At 43.5% G+C, this 16,005-nt stretch overlaps 1 protein-coding gene across 1 annotated transcript in view; it reads right to left on the reverse strand.

Annotated features, from left to right (window-relative positions):
- BUB1 (BUB1 mitotic checkpoint serine/threonine kinase) overlaps window positions 1-16,005 on the reverse strand; it is a 137,373-nt gene that overhangs the window by 58,922 nt on the left and 62,446 nt on the right. Inside the window, exons 7-13 of the mRNA XM_069769202.1 lie at window positions 12,077-12,423; window positions 11,943-11,989; window positions 11,674-11,805; window positions 10,962-11,078; window positions 10,111-10,213; window positions 9,868-9,940; window positions 5,967-6,147 (exon numbers count right to left, since the gene is read on the reverse strand). Coding sequence (XP_069625303.1) covers window positions 5,967-6,147; window positions 9,868-9,940; window positions 10,111-10,213; window positions 10,962-11,078; window positions 11,674-11,805; window positions 11,943-11,989; window positions 12,077-12,423 — 1,000 coding nt within the window. The remainder of the gene's footprint in view (window positions 1-5,966; window positions 6,148-9,867; window positions 9,941-10,110; window positions 10,214-10,961; window positions 11,079-11,673; window positions 11,806-11,942; window positions 11,990-12,076; window positions 12,424-16,005) is intronic.

A 16,005-nucleotide genomic window follows, 5' to 3' on the forward strand; every position in this document is an offset into this window, starting at 1 on the left:
ACAAGTTTTAGCAGTAATTACAAGTCTAATAGTCTAATATTTCTTCTTAACCAAAATCACTTCAAAATACATTGAATTTTCCACAGTTTTTAGAGTCTTAGAAAAGTGAAAGCAGCAAGTTACCCGAAACCCAGAGTAAGAAGTTTGGTTTAAGAGATGTACATCATTTTTGAGAGGTCAACTAAACCCCTACATGACTGAGCAATTTTTTTTATATTGTTTTTTTTTTTTTTTTTTTTTGGCTCCCTGTTTTCCAGGAGCTGTAACTTTTTTCATGGCAGACCGAGACAACCGAGGGGCTGAAAAAAGTGGACCACGGGCAGCACCGTGCATGCCCACCCACTGTCTCCGCAGTCACTCTCCATACACGCTGACTGCATTGATGGGAGAGGGGCCTCCAGATCCTTCCTCCACCAATCAGCATGTGAAGCAGCTGACGCGATGACGTCATGTCATCACCTCAGCTGTGTACTTTGAAGTGTCAGTGCACCGCACCGGAGACAGAAACAGAACATATCACTGTGGAAAGGGGAGAAAGGCAAGTATGTGGGTTTTTATTTTATGTATATGGGATGTTTGGCTGCACATGGGGAGACTATGGGGGTCTTAACATGAACATGGGGAGGCTGTGTGGGCCTCAGATGCTGGCCCTGGGGAGGCTGTGTGGGCCTCAGATGCTGGCCCTTGGGAGGCTATGTAGGCCTCAGATGCTGGCCCTGGGGAGGCTGTGTGGGCCTCAGATGCTAGACCTGGGGAGGCTGTGTGGGCCTCAAATGCTCGATATATTAAAGGGGCTGTGTTTGAGTTCAAATAGATTATAGTGGGATGTCAGCATACCTAATTCTGCTCAATATTCAGTGATAATTATATTATAATAATTAATATATTGATATTAATATTGAGCCTAATTATCGCTTCTCGGCCTTTTGGCTAAGATTAAGTGTAATATTGAGCCTAATTAATTTCAGCCTATAGGTTTGACCCTCCACAACAGTCATGGTCTCCTATGTGGCTCCTCGGGAAAATTAATTGCCCACCACTGATCTAGACAGTAAGAAACCCTTCTAGTGTCAATCACTTAATGGTTCAAATTACCTATCCAACTCCATGCTATAAAGTGTAGATTGAGCATCTCAAAATGCCAAAGGGGTGCCAGAAACCAAAATAAATATTTACTACTTTATTAAAATCCACCTTCCAGAATTTTTGGGGGTGTTTTCCTTGAGATACAATGTTAAGGCCTCCTAAAAAAAATTTATTTAAGCCTAAACGGACAACCGTAGACTGAGATTTCTATTTTAGAGAATTTCTGGTTACCTCATGCTAGCCAAGTACTAAGCTGATACAACTAGAAAAGGGAAAAAAAAAAAAGAGAAAAGTGATCTGAGCCATTTAATATTTCAATATAAAGAGCCAATATCAAACATTAATTTAGGGATGACGGAATTTATCCTATTCTCTATAATGGCATCAATGCCGCAATTTAAGTAGATGCTAATAATACAATCCAACTATGAAGAAAACCAAATGATAACCATCACCTCTGATCTTTTTTTTTTTTCTTCTTCACGTGAGGAAGCAACTCAGTCAGAAAGAGATATAAACCTCATACGGTATTGGTTAAAGCTCAGTTAGGTTTAAACCAAGGTATTAGAACCTCATCCCCTCAACCATATACCTTATGGACATGTCATACCATTCTTCGGTAATAATGAGAACAGTACTTTGTCAGGGCGAACGTATTCAGCTTGAATAGCCAAGATGTTCCTCCTTCACCACAGGAGTCTAACAGATAAGGGGACATTTTAACTCATCCATCAATTCCTCCCTTTATAGGTTTATTGCAGAGTTGCCGTTTGAATCGCTCCAAAAACATATAGACTGGATATTTAACCAACTCATCACTTAATCCAATTTACCAGTTTTATTACTTTAATCCCAAAATACTTATTATATAATGGCTCGACCGACTTAATTTCCAATGAGCTCATTTTCCGACTTCAACCAGGAGGATAACCTGATCTTGGAATATTTTCACCAGATCCAACATAACCAGGTCTGTCGTGCAACTCCAATTAAAGTGAACCAGTCACCCCCACCTGGAATGCTGTAGATAAGCCCCCGATGTAACCTGAAAGATGAGAAAGAGAGGTTACATTATACTCATCCAGGGGCGGTCCGATCCGATGGGCGTCGCGGTCCGGGGCCTCCCATCTTCTTACGATGACGTCCTTTTCTTGTCTACACGCTGCGGCTCCGGCGCAGGCATACTTTTCCCTGTTGAGGGCAGAGCAAAGCACTGTAGTGCGTAGGCGCTGGGCCTCTCTGACCTTTCCCGACACCTGCGCACAGCAGTACTTTGCTCTGCCCTCAACAGGGCAGACAAAGTACGCCTGCGCCGGAGCCGCAGCGTGAAGCCAAGAAGAGGACATCATCGTAAGAAGATGGGAGGCCCCGGACCACGACGCCCATCACACCGGACCGCAGCGGGACCGCCCCTGGGTGAGTATAATCTAACCTCTTTTTCTCATCTTTCAGGAAACATCGGGGGCTTATCTACAGCATTACAGAATGCTGTAGATAAGCCCCTGATGCCGGTGGGCTTAGCTCATCTTCAATTTTGGGAGTGACAGGTTCCCTTTAAGATGATAGATTGGGATATTGATGGTTTATCGGCCCCACACTGACGAGTCCCAGCTTGCACCTCCATTAGGAGTGCAGACTGACATAGTGCCACCCTACTTGGCACAATGAAGTTCATCTTACCACTCCATACCGGGAAGGTAGACTGGGGAAATTGACGGATAATCATCCCCCATATCGGCGACAGATCAGTGTAGTGTCACCGGACTTTTGACAGTCAAGTTCATGTTACCACTCCATACCAGTAGGGTAGGTTCGGGCATTGAGAGTTTAATCACTTTGTCACACGGCCATTTTATGACTCCAACTAGGAGTGGACTTACGGTGGGTTTATTCTACTTAGCGCAGCCATGTCCATCTAGCACCTCCAACTAGGAGAGTAAACTGAAATTTAGAGGTTTATCATCTTAAATGCTTAACATTTCATCCTATGACACCAGACCAGGAGGATCAAGTGGACTTACACTGGTTTTGCTCAGCTTAGCCATGACTAAGCTACAAATTCCACTAGAAGGATAACCTGGAACCTAAATGATTATCCAACTTAAATGCCAATCAGTCCAAATTATGATGCCAGACCACGAAGATTAACTGGACTTACAATGATTTCATATGGCTGATCACAACCCTGACCAATTCCAACCAGAAGGATAACTGGTACGTAGCTATTATGCCAAGCTAAAAAGTGAAGGTGAAAACTGGCTTTGGCGGTAAGAGTGTGATTTAGTATTATAATTTTTTTTTTTTTTTTTTTTAAGTATTAAAAAATATTAACCCCTGAGGGACAGAGACAGTTTTGACCTTAATGACCAGGCCAAATTTTACAATTCTGACCAGTATCACTATGTGGTAATAACCCTAGGACGCTTCAACGGCTGTGTGACAGTCACGACACATGCATGGAGAGCCCAACAAACAGGCGATCCAGGAAGCAGGGTTCCCTCTGCAGCTTATTCGGCAAGCGTAATAGCTTGCCGAATAAGAGGGAACCCAAGCAAATTCGCTCATCTCTACTCAAAACCACATTCAAGAAGTGTATTAACCCTTCAGTTGCTTCACAGGAACTGAAGCAACATGGAAGGAAAAAATGAGCATTTACTTATTTTTTTCACAATAAATTCACTTTAGTCACAAACTTTTTTATTTTCACAAGGTTAAAAGCAGAAAATGGACCCCTAAATGTGTTGTGCAATTTCTTCTGAGTACGCAGATACCCTACTTGTGGAGGAAATCTACTGTTTGGGCTCACGGCAGGGCTCGGAAGGAAAGGAGAGCCATTTGACTTTTTGAATGTAAAATTTGCCGGAATAATTAGCCTAAACAGAGGAAACCCCCACAAATGACCCCATTTTGTAAACCACACCACTCAAGGATTTTATTCACGGATATAGGGAACATTTTAAACCCACAAGAATGACAGAATTTGATAACATTAGGTTGTCATATTTAATATATCGTCATTGGTGTTGAGCCCAAAAAGTTGCTATTCTATGGTGCTTGGGTATGCACAGAGTATCGTGGGTGCTCAAGTCCCAGCCCTGCATGTTTCGTGGCTGTTAGACACCCTAAAAATAATAAAATGTGGTGATCTGCGATACTCCGTGCATACCTGAGCACCCGATGCAAAATCGAGTAGCAAGCACTTGCACTCAACACTAGCCGCATTTTTTTTTCTAACTTTTACTTTAGAAAACCGTCCAATTCTAACTAACACAACCCTAACACCAACTGCAAAGGATGGAAAAAAATATTTTATCATTTTTATGTAACTAAGAGGGTGACAAAGGGGGATTTGATTTACTATTTTTTTTCTTTTGATCACTCTGATAGGGTCTATCACAGTGATCAATGGGAACCCCAAGAAAAATTCCCTATTATTGCCGGCAGATCTCGGCAGGCGCACTGTGCTTGGTCCGCGATTGTTTTTTTCCAGGAAGATGTGCGGAGAGCCGGATCATGACGGCCCAGGGATGGTAGAGGTATCGGGGAGGGGGTGAGGAGGGTCTGGATGAGGAGGGGCATCATTTCTCTCTCCTCTGACATGTATATTAAGTCAAAAGAAAGAGAAATAATTTTAACAGCGAGCACACTTTTTTGCTTGTGATTGCCGTTATTCACTGAATAACGGTGATCACGTGATCGGGGACCAGAAATTCCGGCTTAGGGCTCGGATTCACATGCATATCAACAGAGCAGCCATGAAAGCATACTGCTGGCCCCAGAAAGGCGTGTTCCCGAGACTGCACTCAGTAAATAATAGTGTGACATCAGTGTTTAATGGGTTAACAGCTCCAAATCAATGTTGCGTGCAGATTTCAGCTGTATAAGGCTAGATTCACATTAGCGTTTGTGTGCGCAGAGTATCATCTGCATGCGCAAACGCGTGCAAAAACGCATGCTTACGCAGCGTTTATCCAAATCAGCTTACGCATGACAGCAAAAAAAAAGCTGCGTTTGCAACCATTTTTGCTGCGTTTTTGCATGCGTTTTTATGCGCATGCGTTTGATATTTCCAGGAGGGCATGTTTCAATCAGATTCTGGACATGCGCAGTCCGAAGTACGCAAGCGCATTGAACACATGCGTACACAAGGACATACACACGCATGCGTTCCCATAGACAGTAATGCGTTTTTTGACGCACTCATTAGCATGCCTACGCATATTTGATGAATTTTTGACGCTTCCAAAAATGCAACATATTGCGTTCACCAGACCCGCCGCACACTGAGAAACGACGCATGCGCACGCAGACGCATGCGAACTGATGCAAACGCATGTCCCTGCCTACGCCGTATTAAAGATAGGTACACATGACGCATTTGGATTGCTACGGATGAAACGCTGCGCACAGAGACGCAAATGTGAAACCAGCCTAACACAGTTGACGTCTGCTGGGCATGGTGCAGGCTCAAGCTCCTCAGCATGCCCCATACACGCACACCTGGTGTACTACTTACAAGTATGTTGCACGTCAGGAAGGGGTGGTCTAGCTCTAGTGGTCTCTGTTTAAAAAGAAACTTGCATGTGACCAGTACAGTTAATTAATGGGCTTTGTAGTGTCAGTGTACCCAGGAAGGAAGATCAAGGGAGCATTGATCCTGGAGTGGTGGGAATTTACCAAAAGAGCTTTAGCTAGACAATGCTGCAGGTAGATTAGGAAGGAGACAGCATGTCATGTGCCATCAGAAAAGCCCTCATGTGCTTTCAAATGCAAGTAATATTGGTAGTAACAGCACTCTAGAAAAAGGCATCAGAACAAGTATATGTTACAGCACATCAATAAAAGTAGCTGCAGAATAAGTGGCAGGTTATTAATTCTACCTTTGTCTTCCAAAGTCCTCCAAGTAAGCTCAGGCTGTTTGTTGCTGGCAGGAGTTGATGCCAGTTGAGCGGAAAGTAAAAAGTCACTTGTACTGTTTGGACTAGAGGCCAGAGTTTTGCTACATTGAGCAGCCCATATGGTACAATCTTTTACCAGCGATTCAGCCATCCTTACTTCATGCTGTAATCGAGAAGAAGAAGAAAAAAAAGTTAATTTTGTTTTTTGCTAAGGAATTCAGTTGATCGCTTTTTATTAAATTTTTTCATGGAGTTGTGTCAACATCAAAAACAACCACAGTTCTGACATTCCGATTTCTATTCTTATAACGGCATTTACAGATTGGGATCATTAATTTCATATTTTAATTGAATATGGGCACAGACCACAAGTAATTTTAGTTTCTTTGTATTTAATGGGGGAAAAAAAGGGGTGAGGGGGCAAAATAGACTTTTTTTTTCACTTTATTAATCTTATTAGGCGACTTGAACCTAGGGTCATCTGATCGCTTGTGCTACATACTCAACACCACAGTGCTGCCTTATATAATAAATTAGGGACTGCTATGAATGCCAGCCATACGCTGGATTTCATAGACGCAAAGTTACGACAGGCATTGTGGTCTTCAGCAGATCCACAGCTGTCGTGCGTGCTAGCTATGATCCACGTGCTTTAAATGCTGCTGCCAGAGATGGACAGCAGCATTTAAATGGTTAACTGCAATGGGCCTATTGTTATAGGCAAATCTTAGCTGTATATCACTGCCACTACCTGCCAGGTCAGTCTGCAGTAATAGTATATGTGTCGGGAAGACAAATGAATAGAATTAAAACCCCTCACAATGCCCAGGTTTGTAGACCTCAAAGATTATAACAAATCGTAACAGCTTTCATTGCTCATGAGATGAGCAACTGCAGCTAACGTTATCCTAAGCAATTTGTATAGCTGCCAAAGTATCGAAGATTTGGGGTGTTTGTTGGGATAAGCAAATCCATTTTGTTAGGTAGCAGCTCTAGTAGAGCCCTATAACAAAAAGCCTCCATGTAGCTGCATGGCTGGTGGATAGAGGCATGATACGGGTCATCTACCAAAATCCAAACACGTTCAGGACACCATTCAGAAAGAGCAATCGCACCCACGGGCACGCTTCACTAAGAGCATCTTACAGAGAGCCGACTGTCCTGGGAACACTCTGGCTCAGATTCACTGACACTGGCGTTTTATATTCCAGCATTAGTAAGGGTCGTGCAGGAATAAGAAGAGCCACATTCACTAAGAGGCACACGGCCCTTAATGAAAGTGGCACATCAGTGGTGTGCGCCTCGCCAGAAATGTTACGCCAGTCAGCAATCACGTCTCGCGCAAAAGATTTGGGACGAAAAATAAATAAATTCAACTCTGCAATAGTTTTTTTGGTTTTGTTTTAGCAGTGCTTATTCTATGATGACCTGGAAGCACGATTCTCCAGGTCAGTTTAATTCTTTACCATGTCCCAACATTCATAAATGTTTTTACCTTCCATTTATCGAGCTATGGGAGGGCAAGCGCCTGTTTATTGCATCTCAAGCTGACTCTTTAATTGATACCAGTTTTAGGTTCATACATTTCGATCCTTTTGTAGTTGTCTTTTTGTTATGTGGGTTAACTGAAAAAACACAATTTTGGCGTTGATATTTTTTTCTCTTTACTGCGGGTTAATTCATTCTTTATTTTGTTAAAGCAGATGGTATTACAGTATGTAGTGAACAACTTTGAATCCTGTGAAACTCAGCCTGTAGTTGGGCATACCAGGAGCACCAAGGTAGCAGCAACAGGAGCATTTCGTATTAACATGCGCCGGCGGGAAGTGGCCCACAAGTCCCACCCATTGGCACCGCCACGTGATCCCGGGGCACCGATAACAGCTGAGGGTCTGCAGAAGAACCACTGAGCCTTTGATCATGATATTCCTGTGAATGCTAGCCTGTTGACGACGTTCATAGCAGATAGTGATTTTTCCTGTACATACAGTAGCAGTTTTGAAGTATAGCACAGGCGATCGGACAATCGCTGCTTCAAGTCTCCTAACGGGACTATTAAATAAAAAGTTATGGCTCTTGGAAGATTGGAAGGAAAAAAAACAGAAAAAATAAAAAACTAAAAAAAAATCGTTATGTTTTACAGCTTTTGCTATGCACATTAACCCCTTCACGACCTATTAAGCAAATGCATATGTCGCGTCTCTTCCTTTGATGCGGGCCCCCACGCTGAGCCTGCATCTTTTTCCGGCACATGACAGCTGATGTGCCCCCTAACAGCCACAGGTGGAATCGCGACCCACCTATAACTATATAAGTAAATAGCATTTAACTCGTGTTTATCGGACGCGTGTCACTAATCCCGCCCATGTCACATGATTGCAGGGCACCGACAGCTTTGCATGACAATCAGGGGTCTGCAGAAGACCTCCGTGCTCATCATTGCTGATCTGCTATTGTCGCCGGCCCGTTGCCGACATTGATAACAGATGATGATTTTTGCTACACATCGGGCTGAAGCCCTTCTATGTTTAGCACAAGCGATTGGAAGATCATAGCTTCAAGTCTCCTAAGGAGACTACTGATGTCAGTAAAAAGTAGAAAAAAAATACGTGCTTAAAATATAAAAAGGTTCAAATCACCCCCTTTTGCCCCATTCAAAATAAAAGAAAATAAAAAAAAAAATGCATATTTGGTATCGCCGAGTTAAGAAATATCCGATCTATCAAGCTATAAAACAAAATAAACTGATGGGTAAAAGTCATAAAGAGTAGTGATGAGCGAGTATACTCGTTGCTCGGGTTATCCCAAGCACGCTCGGGTGGTCTCCAAGTATTTGTTAGTGCTCGGAGATTTAGTTTTCGTCGCCTCAGCTGCATGATTTATGGCTGCTAGACAGGCTGAATACATGTGAGGAATGCCTGTCTGTTAGGGAATCCCCACATGTAGTCAGGCTGCCCAGCAGCTGTAAATCATGCAGCTGAGGAAAACAATCTCCAAGCACAAACAAATAATCGGGGAGACCCGAGCAACAATGCTATTCACTCATCACTAAAAACGAGGAAGAAAAAAAAAATCAAGATGCCAGATTTAAGATGTTTCGATTGCTGCAGTATTGCAATAAAATGCATTAACAGGCGATCAAAATGTTGTATCCACCCCAAAATGGCAGCAATATAAACATCAGCTCGACGTGCAAAAAATAAGTCCTTAAACGCCATTTTTCGGGATCTGAGGCTGGGTTTTGTTTATTTTTATTTTAAACACAGAAACTTTGGATTTTTTTTCCCTACAACAAAACAACCTATACAAAAAAAAACCATACAGGTTTGGCATCTCTGAACTCGTAATGACCTGGGGAATCATAATGGCCGGTGAGTTTTACCATTTAGTGAACATTGTCAGACAAAAAAAAAAAAAAAAACTCCCCCCTATTTTGGATTTTCACCCCCTATTTTTCTCTAGATTAGACAATCATAGAATCAAAAGTTGTTTAAAACTACAAATTGTCCCGCAAAAAAAAAATAGACCTCAAACCGCCATTTTGATGGAAAAATGGAAGAAAAAAAAAGTTATGGCTCTGGGAAGAGGAAAAGCAAAACAGAAACGCAAACACGGAAAATCCCATGGTCGTGAAGGAGTTAAAAGCTTTTTTTATTTTCAAACTGAATTTGAGAACTGCAGTGTTTTTTTATATCTGTTAATTCTCTGCAATACATAAAAATGCTGCAAAAAAACATTTTGCAGCGTTTTCGGTGAATAAAACTAACTTTGTTGAACATTTAATGGAGACACATTTAGGCAGTACCCCAAGAGAGCAAGTTTTGACAAGCAATAGTTATTAATTTTAACGACAACTATAGTAACAAATGGTGCAAATAATTACATTTTCAGGAGCCGGTTTGAGAACAGAACACTCGCCAAATGTTCTGGATTCTAATGGTTTAAAATGAGTAGTGCTGAAAAAGAAAGGAAATGGGCATTAGCATAACGAGTAAGTGCTAAGGGAGGCGAGACAGCATGGCGAGCGCGACAGAGAAGGACACAGATATGAGCAAGAAAAACTTGTTCAGATTGACCAGCTAAGTGAATGTTTAAAAATGTAACTTTTTGTGATCTCACAACTCACCTGTTTCGTTTAGCTGCTTCATCTTCAAAGATACAAAATGCAGACGGTAAAGAAACAGCTGTACTTAGGAATTCCAGGCCTCCTCTGGTGGACTTTGTAGTGACTGTAAAGAACATTGTAAGAGTAAATAAATTAAAAACGGCTTAAATTTTACCAACAAGACAAGAGGCTGAAGAGAACATATATGCCATCTTTGAACTCCATACAAGTGGCTTTAACTTGGTCAGTTATGCTTTAGATTATGGGTGCCCAACCTGTGGCTTGCAAGTTACATTTGGCTTGCAGGCCCATGATGTCGCTCGTGGCCATCTACGATACATAGATGATTGGAAACCACCAAGCTGGCAGTCTCCAGATGGTGATTTCTGGGAGTAGCCTTGCACTGACCAGCAGATCTGGATGCACATATACTAGTTATACATTTGCCAGTTACAGGGTTGTTGTAAGCTGGATGTGATAGCGTGGATGAAGTGCTCCACAGAATGGGTGGAAAGTAGTAACCACCAGATGTAAGAATAAGGCCTATAAGGCAGAACGACCGGAAAGCTTTGGATGGCCTTTTACCGCTAATAAGGGGCTTTGGGCATCGCTATTGGGGAGCTTTGGATGTGACTCATGAGCATCTCTCAAGAGCTAAATGTGCCTCTTAAAGTGAGAAAGGTAGGAGACCAGGGCATTTTATAATTGGATAAGGAGGACTTGATTATATAATTATTGTACATTCCATATTAATGTGTAAAGTCACCAGTAAGTGGGATCGGCAGGTTGCCATGATGTGCTGACCTGCCCTGTAGGATTTGTATTAAAATATACAGGCTACTGGTAATCTTAGCAGCTGTCATAAAACTTACCTTCATTTCGACACAATGTCTCAATATCTGGCTTTGATGGATCAGTAGTTTCACACTGAAGGTCATCCTCTTCATCATCAGGTACAGTGGAAGTCTGGAAGATGTCCATTATGAAACCTGCAGATAACAAATGCTCAGATTAAGTAAAGATGAGACAATGGAGTGTAAGGCTGTCCTGTTTATAGAGTGCTGGGAAGGGCGATGTGTTTAGAGGAATGGGCTGTTGGAAATCCCAGTAAAAAACAAGTACGGTATATTGTACATAATACAGAATTACTATTTTTAAACTGGTATTTCTTAATGCCGTTCAAAGGCCTAAAAAGATAAAATCAGCCTGACTGCTGTGCCAGCATCACCTCCCCATATCATTTTTGTTTTAGCACACTAGCACCAATAGCACCACATTAACAGCACCGTGCAGGCAATCAATGTCGGCGACCATGCAAAGAAGACTGCACCAGACGGCCGAGCCATGGCTTGGCTGCAGTGGTTAAGTCCAGTAGTAGAGGTTCTGTCACCACTGCAGCCGTGGCCCTGAACATCAGTAGTGCGGAAGCAGCAGTCAGTGAGAAAGGTTGGTTTTGCAATTATTAGCAGAGTTTTCCCACATGTCAAGTTATTTAGGTTAGGTCTTGCTCAATTCCCATGTTTGCAAGAAATTTAAAGAGATAAATAGTAAAGCCAGTCTGTCTCTTCTCAGTAACACTCTTACCCAAGGCTTCCTTTGTGTTAACAGTGGGTGATGGAAGGACTTTGGATGGCGTTGCTTGCACAAATCCTAGTGATGTGTTAGGAGTGACATGTGATGTATTTGCTAAACCAGACAAATTTCCCATTATATTATCTACAAAATAAATAAAAGATGCATTACATAATTATTTAGGAAACATACTGATAAATAGAAGTATTCAAGAAGACAGATTTTACCATTTGCACAAAACCGACAAATGAATGAAATTAAAGTACAGAGACAAAACTTACTTTCTCTCACTCCAGGCTGTAATTTTAGGATACTATGATTGGGACCCCTTTAAAAATAAATAAATAATAACAATGACTTTCAGCATTAAAAATAAGAAGAAAGCATCATTATTTTAATAATACAACTAACTTACAAAGGTTTTGGTGAGCCATGAATAGTAGATGATGACCTCTCCAGCAGTGCAGTGGGCTTGATAAACACGCTGTCAGCCAATGATTCAGTCGCAGACTGTTGGGATCTAGGATCAGGTCTGTGCAGTATGGAGCCAAAATGCTGATCTGGAGCTGAAAGCATTGATAGCTGGGGTCCAGCACAAGCATTCAAGGAAATTCCAAGAGATGGTGAGGTCTGTGGCAAGGGAGGAGCAGATATCTCAGTGGGAGTTGCTGAATGAAAGCTTGAAACAGCAAGTATTGGAAGATCTGCAGTATCTGGACCCAACGATACCACAAATCCAGGATGTACAGGGACAGGCTGCATCTGTAATATAACAAAACAGTGCAGGTTAGGAAAATATATAACCTACAATTAATACTATAATCTGCTAAAATCTCAAATACATTATGCCATGGTGTTCTATAATATGCCAGACTCTTCTTTTTTATCCCAACCAATTATCACCTATCCTGGGCTAAATGAGAGCTTGACGAAGGGCCCACTGCTCAGTGACTCCTGAGCGCCCTGTTCTCACTTACAGGACCGTGATAAGTAGTCTGAATGGAGCCTAGGAGTCTATGGGGCAAACTGACCCCCAGCAACCATACAGGTGTCACCTTTCCTGTAGCAGTAGAGGGAAAACTTTTTTTTAATATTGTCAGTTTCATACAATCCTTTATACTTTCTTAGAAAAAATGTTTTGTTGTGTAGAAATAACAGGGTTTTTGGTTACTCGGCATAAAATCGCAGAGCCTACATTGGGGGACACAGGAAACCATGGGTGTCTGCTGCTGCCACTAGGAGGCTGACACTATGCACACAAAAATAGCTCCTCCTCAGCAGTGTACACCGACTGGCACTAGGTTAATCAGTTAGTGAGAAAGCAGTAGGAGAAGCAACATGTAAAAGAAACAAACATAACTCAAACGTAACAATATAATACAGTAAACAGAGCTGTTAAACATGGGAGGGTGCTGTGTCCCCCAATGAAGGCTCAGAAAAACGGATTTTACGGTGAGTAACCAAAAATCCTGTTTTCTCCATCGCTTAATTTGGGGACACAGGAAACCTTGGGACATCCCAAAGCAGTCCCTGGGGAAGGAACAGTAGAAACTCCATTCAGGTCAGAGAACTAACCACTGCTACCTGTAAGATCCTTCTACCTAGGCTGGCGTTCGTCGAAGAGCAGGTATGGACCCTGTTAAATTTGGCTAAGGTGTAAATGGAAGACCAGGTTGCAGCTTTGCGAAATTGCAGGGGGGAGGCCCTATGGTGTACTGCCCAGGAGGTACCCACTGCCCGGGTAGAGGGTGCATTAAATCCGGGGGGAGCCACTCTGTTTTTGACCCGGTATACCTGCAAAATTGCCGTCATGATCCAATGAGCAATCGTAGCCTTGGAGGCTGGAAGGCCTCTACGCGAACCCTCAGGAATGACAGTGTCGTCCGAAAGGGGTCCGGGTCCTAGCCAGATAGACCCACACTGCCCTGACCAGGTCTAACCTGTTCAGTGAACACTCCAGAGGATGAAATGGAGCCGGACAAAAGGAAGGGAGGACAATATCCTCATTTAGGTGAAAGGCGAACATCACCTTTGGAAGGATAGAAGGTCAAGGCCGCAAAACCACCTTGTCCTGTGGAGAACCAGGAAAAGGGGAGTGACAGGAAAGAGCTGCCAACTCAGAGACAGGCCTAATGGAGGTGATGGCCACAAGAAACACCACCTTCCAAGACAGAACAGACAGAGAGACATCCCAAAGCAGCTCAAAGGGAAAACTCTTAAGGGTCTTCAAGACTAAACTGAGGTCCCATGGAATCCGGTACAGGGGAGCGGCATACGCTACCCACTGAAGAAATGTTCTGGCCAGAGGACGGGAGGATAAGTTCTTCTGAAAAAGAGTGGAAATTGCTGACACCTGGCCCTTTAGCGAACTGAGCGCAAGGCGAAGGTCAAGTCCCTCATGGAGAAAAGCCAGAATAGAAGGGAGAGCAAAGGACAGAGGCACGATGTGATTAGACCAGACCTGGGCAAATTGTGGCCCATGGGCCGGACTGAAACAGCCGTGGGCCACGGGCCGCACCATGCCTGCCCGAAGTCTCCGCTGTCTATATCCACGCTGACTGCATTGATGAAGGAGGGGCCTCCGGCCACTATCTCCACCAACCAGCGTCTGAAACAGCTGATGCGATGACATTTCATTGTGTAAGCCGTGTACTGCGGAGAGTCAGAACACCGGATACACAGAGACAGGAGCAGAAGTAGAGCGCCGGGGAACGGGATTGAGATGAGTATGGGGTGCTTTTTTTTGTTTGGATGGGCATGGGGAGGCTGTAGGGGTGACATGATGGGCATGGGGAGGCTGTGGGATGACATGGTGCAGTATATATAGGGAGGCTGTGCGGGGCTCATGCAGTATATATAGGGAGGCTGTGTGGGGCTCATGCATTATATAGGGAGGCTGTGTGGGGCTCATGCAGAATATATAGGGAGGCTGTATGGGGCTCATGCAGTATATAGGTAGGCTCTGTGGGGGCTCATGCAGTATATGGGGAGACTGTGGGACTAATGGAGTATATGGAGAGGTTGTGTGGGGCTCATGCAGTATATATAGGAAGGCTGTGTGGGGCTCATGAAGAATATATAGGGAGGCTGGATGGGGCTCATGCAGTGTATGGGGAGGTTGTGGGACTAATGCAGGATATGGGGAGGCTGTGTGGGGTTCATGACGTATATGGGGGAGGCTGTGTGGGGCTCATGCTGCATATGGGGGAGGCTGTGTGGGGGCTCTTACAGTATATAAGGGGCTGTGGGTGGGCTGATACGATACACAGAAGTGGCTGTACTCCGGTTCAAACGATATATAGGGGGATGTCAGCATACTTAATTCTACTCAATATTTTGCATGTCTCCTGACGAAGACACGACAAAACGCGCGTAGAGGCAGCAGGGTGGGATCCCCTCACTTTATTACATTGTAAGTACTATCCCCTCTATAGGCACTTCACTATAATTTACCTTTTGCACTGTAGCACTTTACTGCTGAATTCCATGCATTTGGTTACATGCGGACCTCCACTCCCTCACAGGATACGATCCTATATGTCTCACTGTAGACATCAGCTCAGTTTTTTAACAGTTTTATACACTAAGGCCAGCGTCACACTGGCGTTTTAAACGGCCGAGTGCAATGCGATAATAAATAAATAAATAAATAAATAAAATCGCATTGCACTCGGACCAATTTTAACCCCTTCATGACATGAGCAGTACATGTACTGCTCATATCGTGTCTCCCCCTTTGATGTGGGCTCCGGCGGTGAGCCCACATCAAAGTCGCGACATGTCAGCTGTTTTGTACAGCTGACATGTGCGCGCAATAGCGGCGGGTGAAATCGCTATTCACCCGCCGCTATTAACCTGTTAAATGCCGCTGTCAAACACAGACAGCGGCATTTAACTACCGCATCCGGCCGGGCGGCCGGATATGACGTCATCGCCGACCCCCGTCACATGATCGGGGGTCGGCGATGCATCAGGAAGGTAACCATAGAGGTCCTTGAGACCTCTATGGTTACTGATGCAGGTCTGCTGTGAGCGCCCCCCTGTGGTCGGCGCTCACAGCACACCTGCATTTCTGCTACATAGCAGCGATCTGATGATCGCTGCTATGTAGCAGAGCCTATCAGGCTATGCCAGCTTCTAGCCTCCCATGGAGGCTATTGAAGCATGGCACAAGTAAAAAAAAAATGTTTTTAAAAATATGAAAAAATATAAAAGTTTAAATCACCCCCCTTTCGCCCCATCCTAAATAAAACAATTAAAAAAAAACCAAACCTACACGTATTTGGTATCGCCGTGTTCAGAATCGCCCGATCTATCAATTAAAAAAAAGCATTAACCTGATCG

The sequence above is a fragment of the Ranitomeya imitator genome, chromosome 5 (genome assembly GCF_032444005.1).
Source record: "Ranitomeya imitator isolate aRanImi1 chromosome 5, aRanImi1.pri, whole genome shotgun sequence".
Taxonomy (NCBI): domain Eukaryota; kingdom Metazoa; phylum Chordata; class Amphibia; order Anura; family Dendrobatidae; genus Ranitomeya; species Ranitomeya imitator.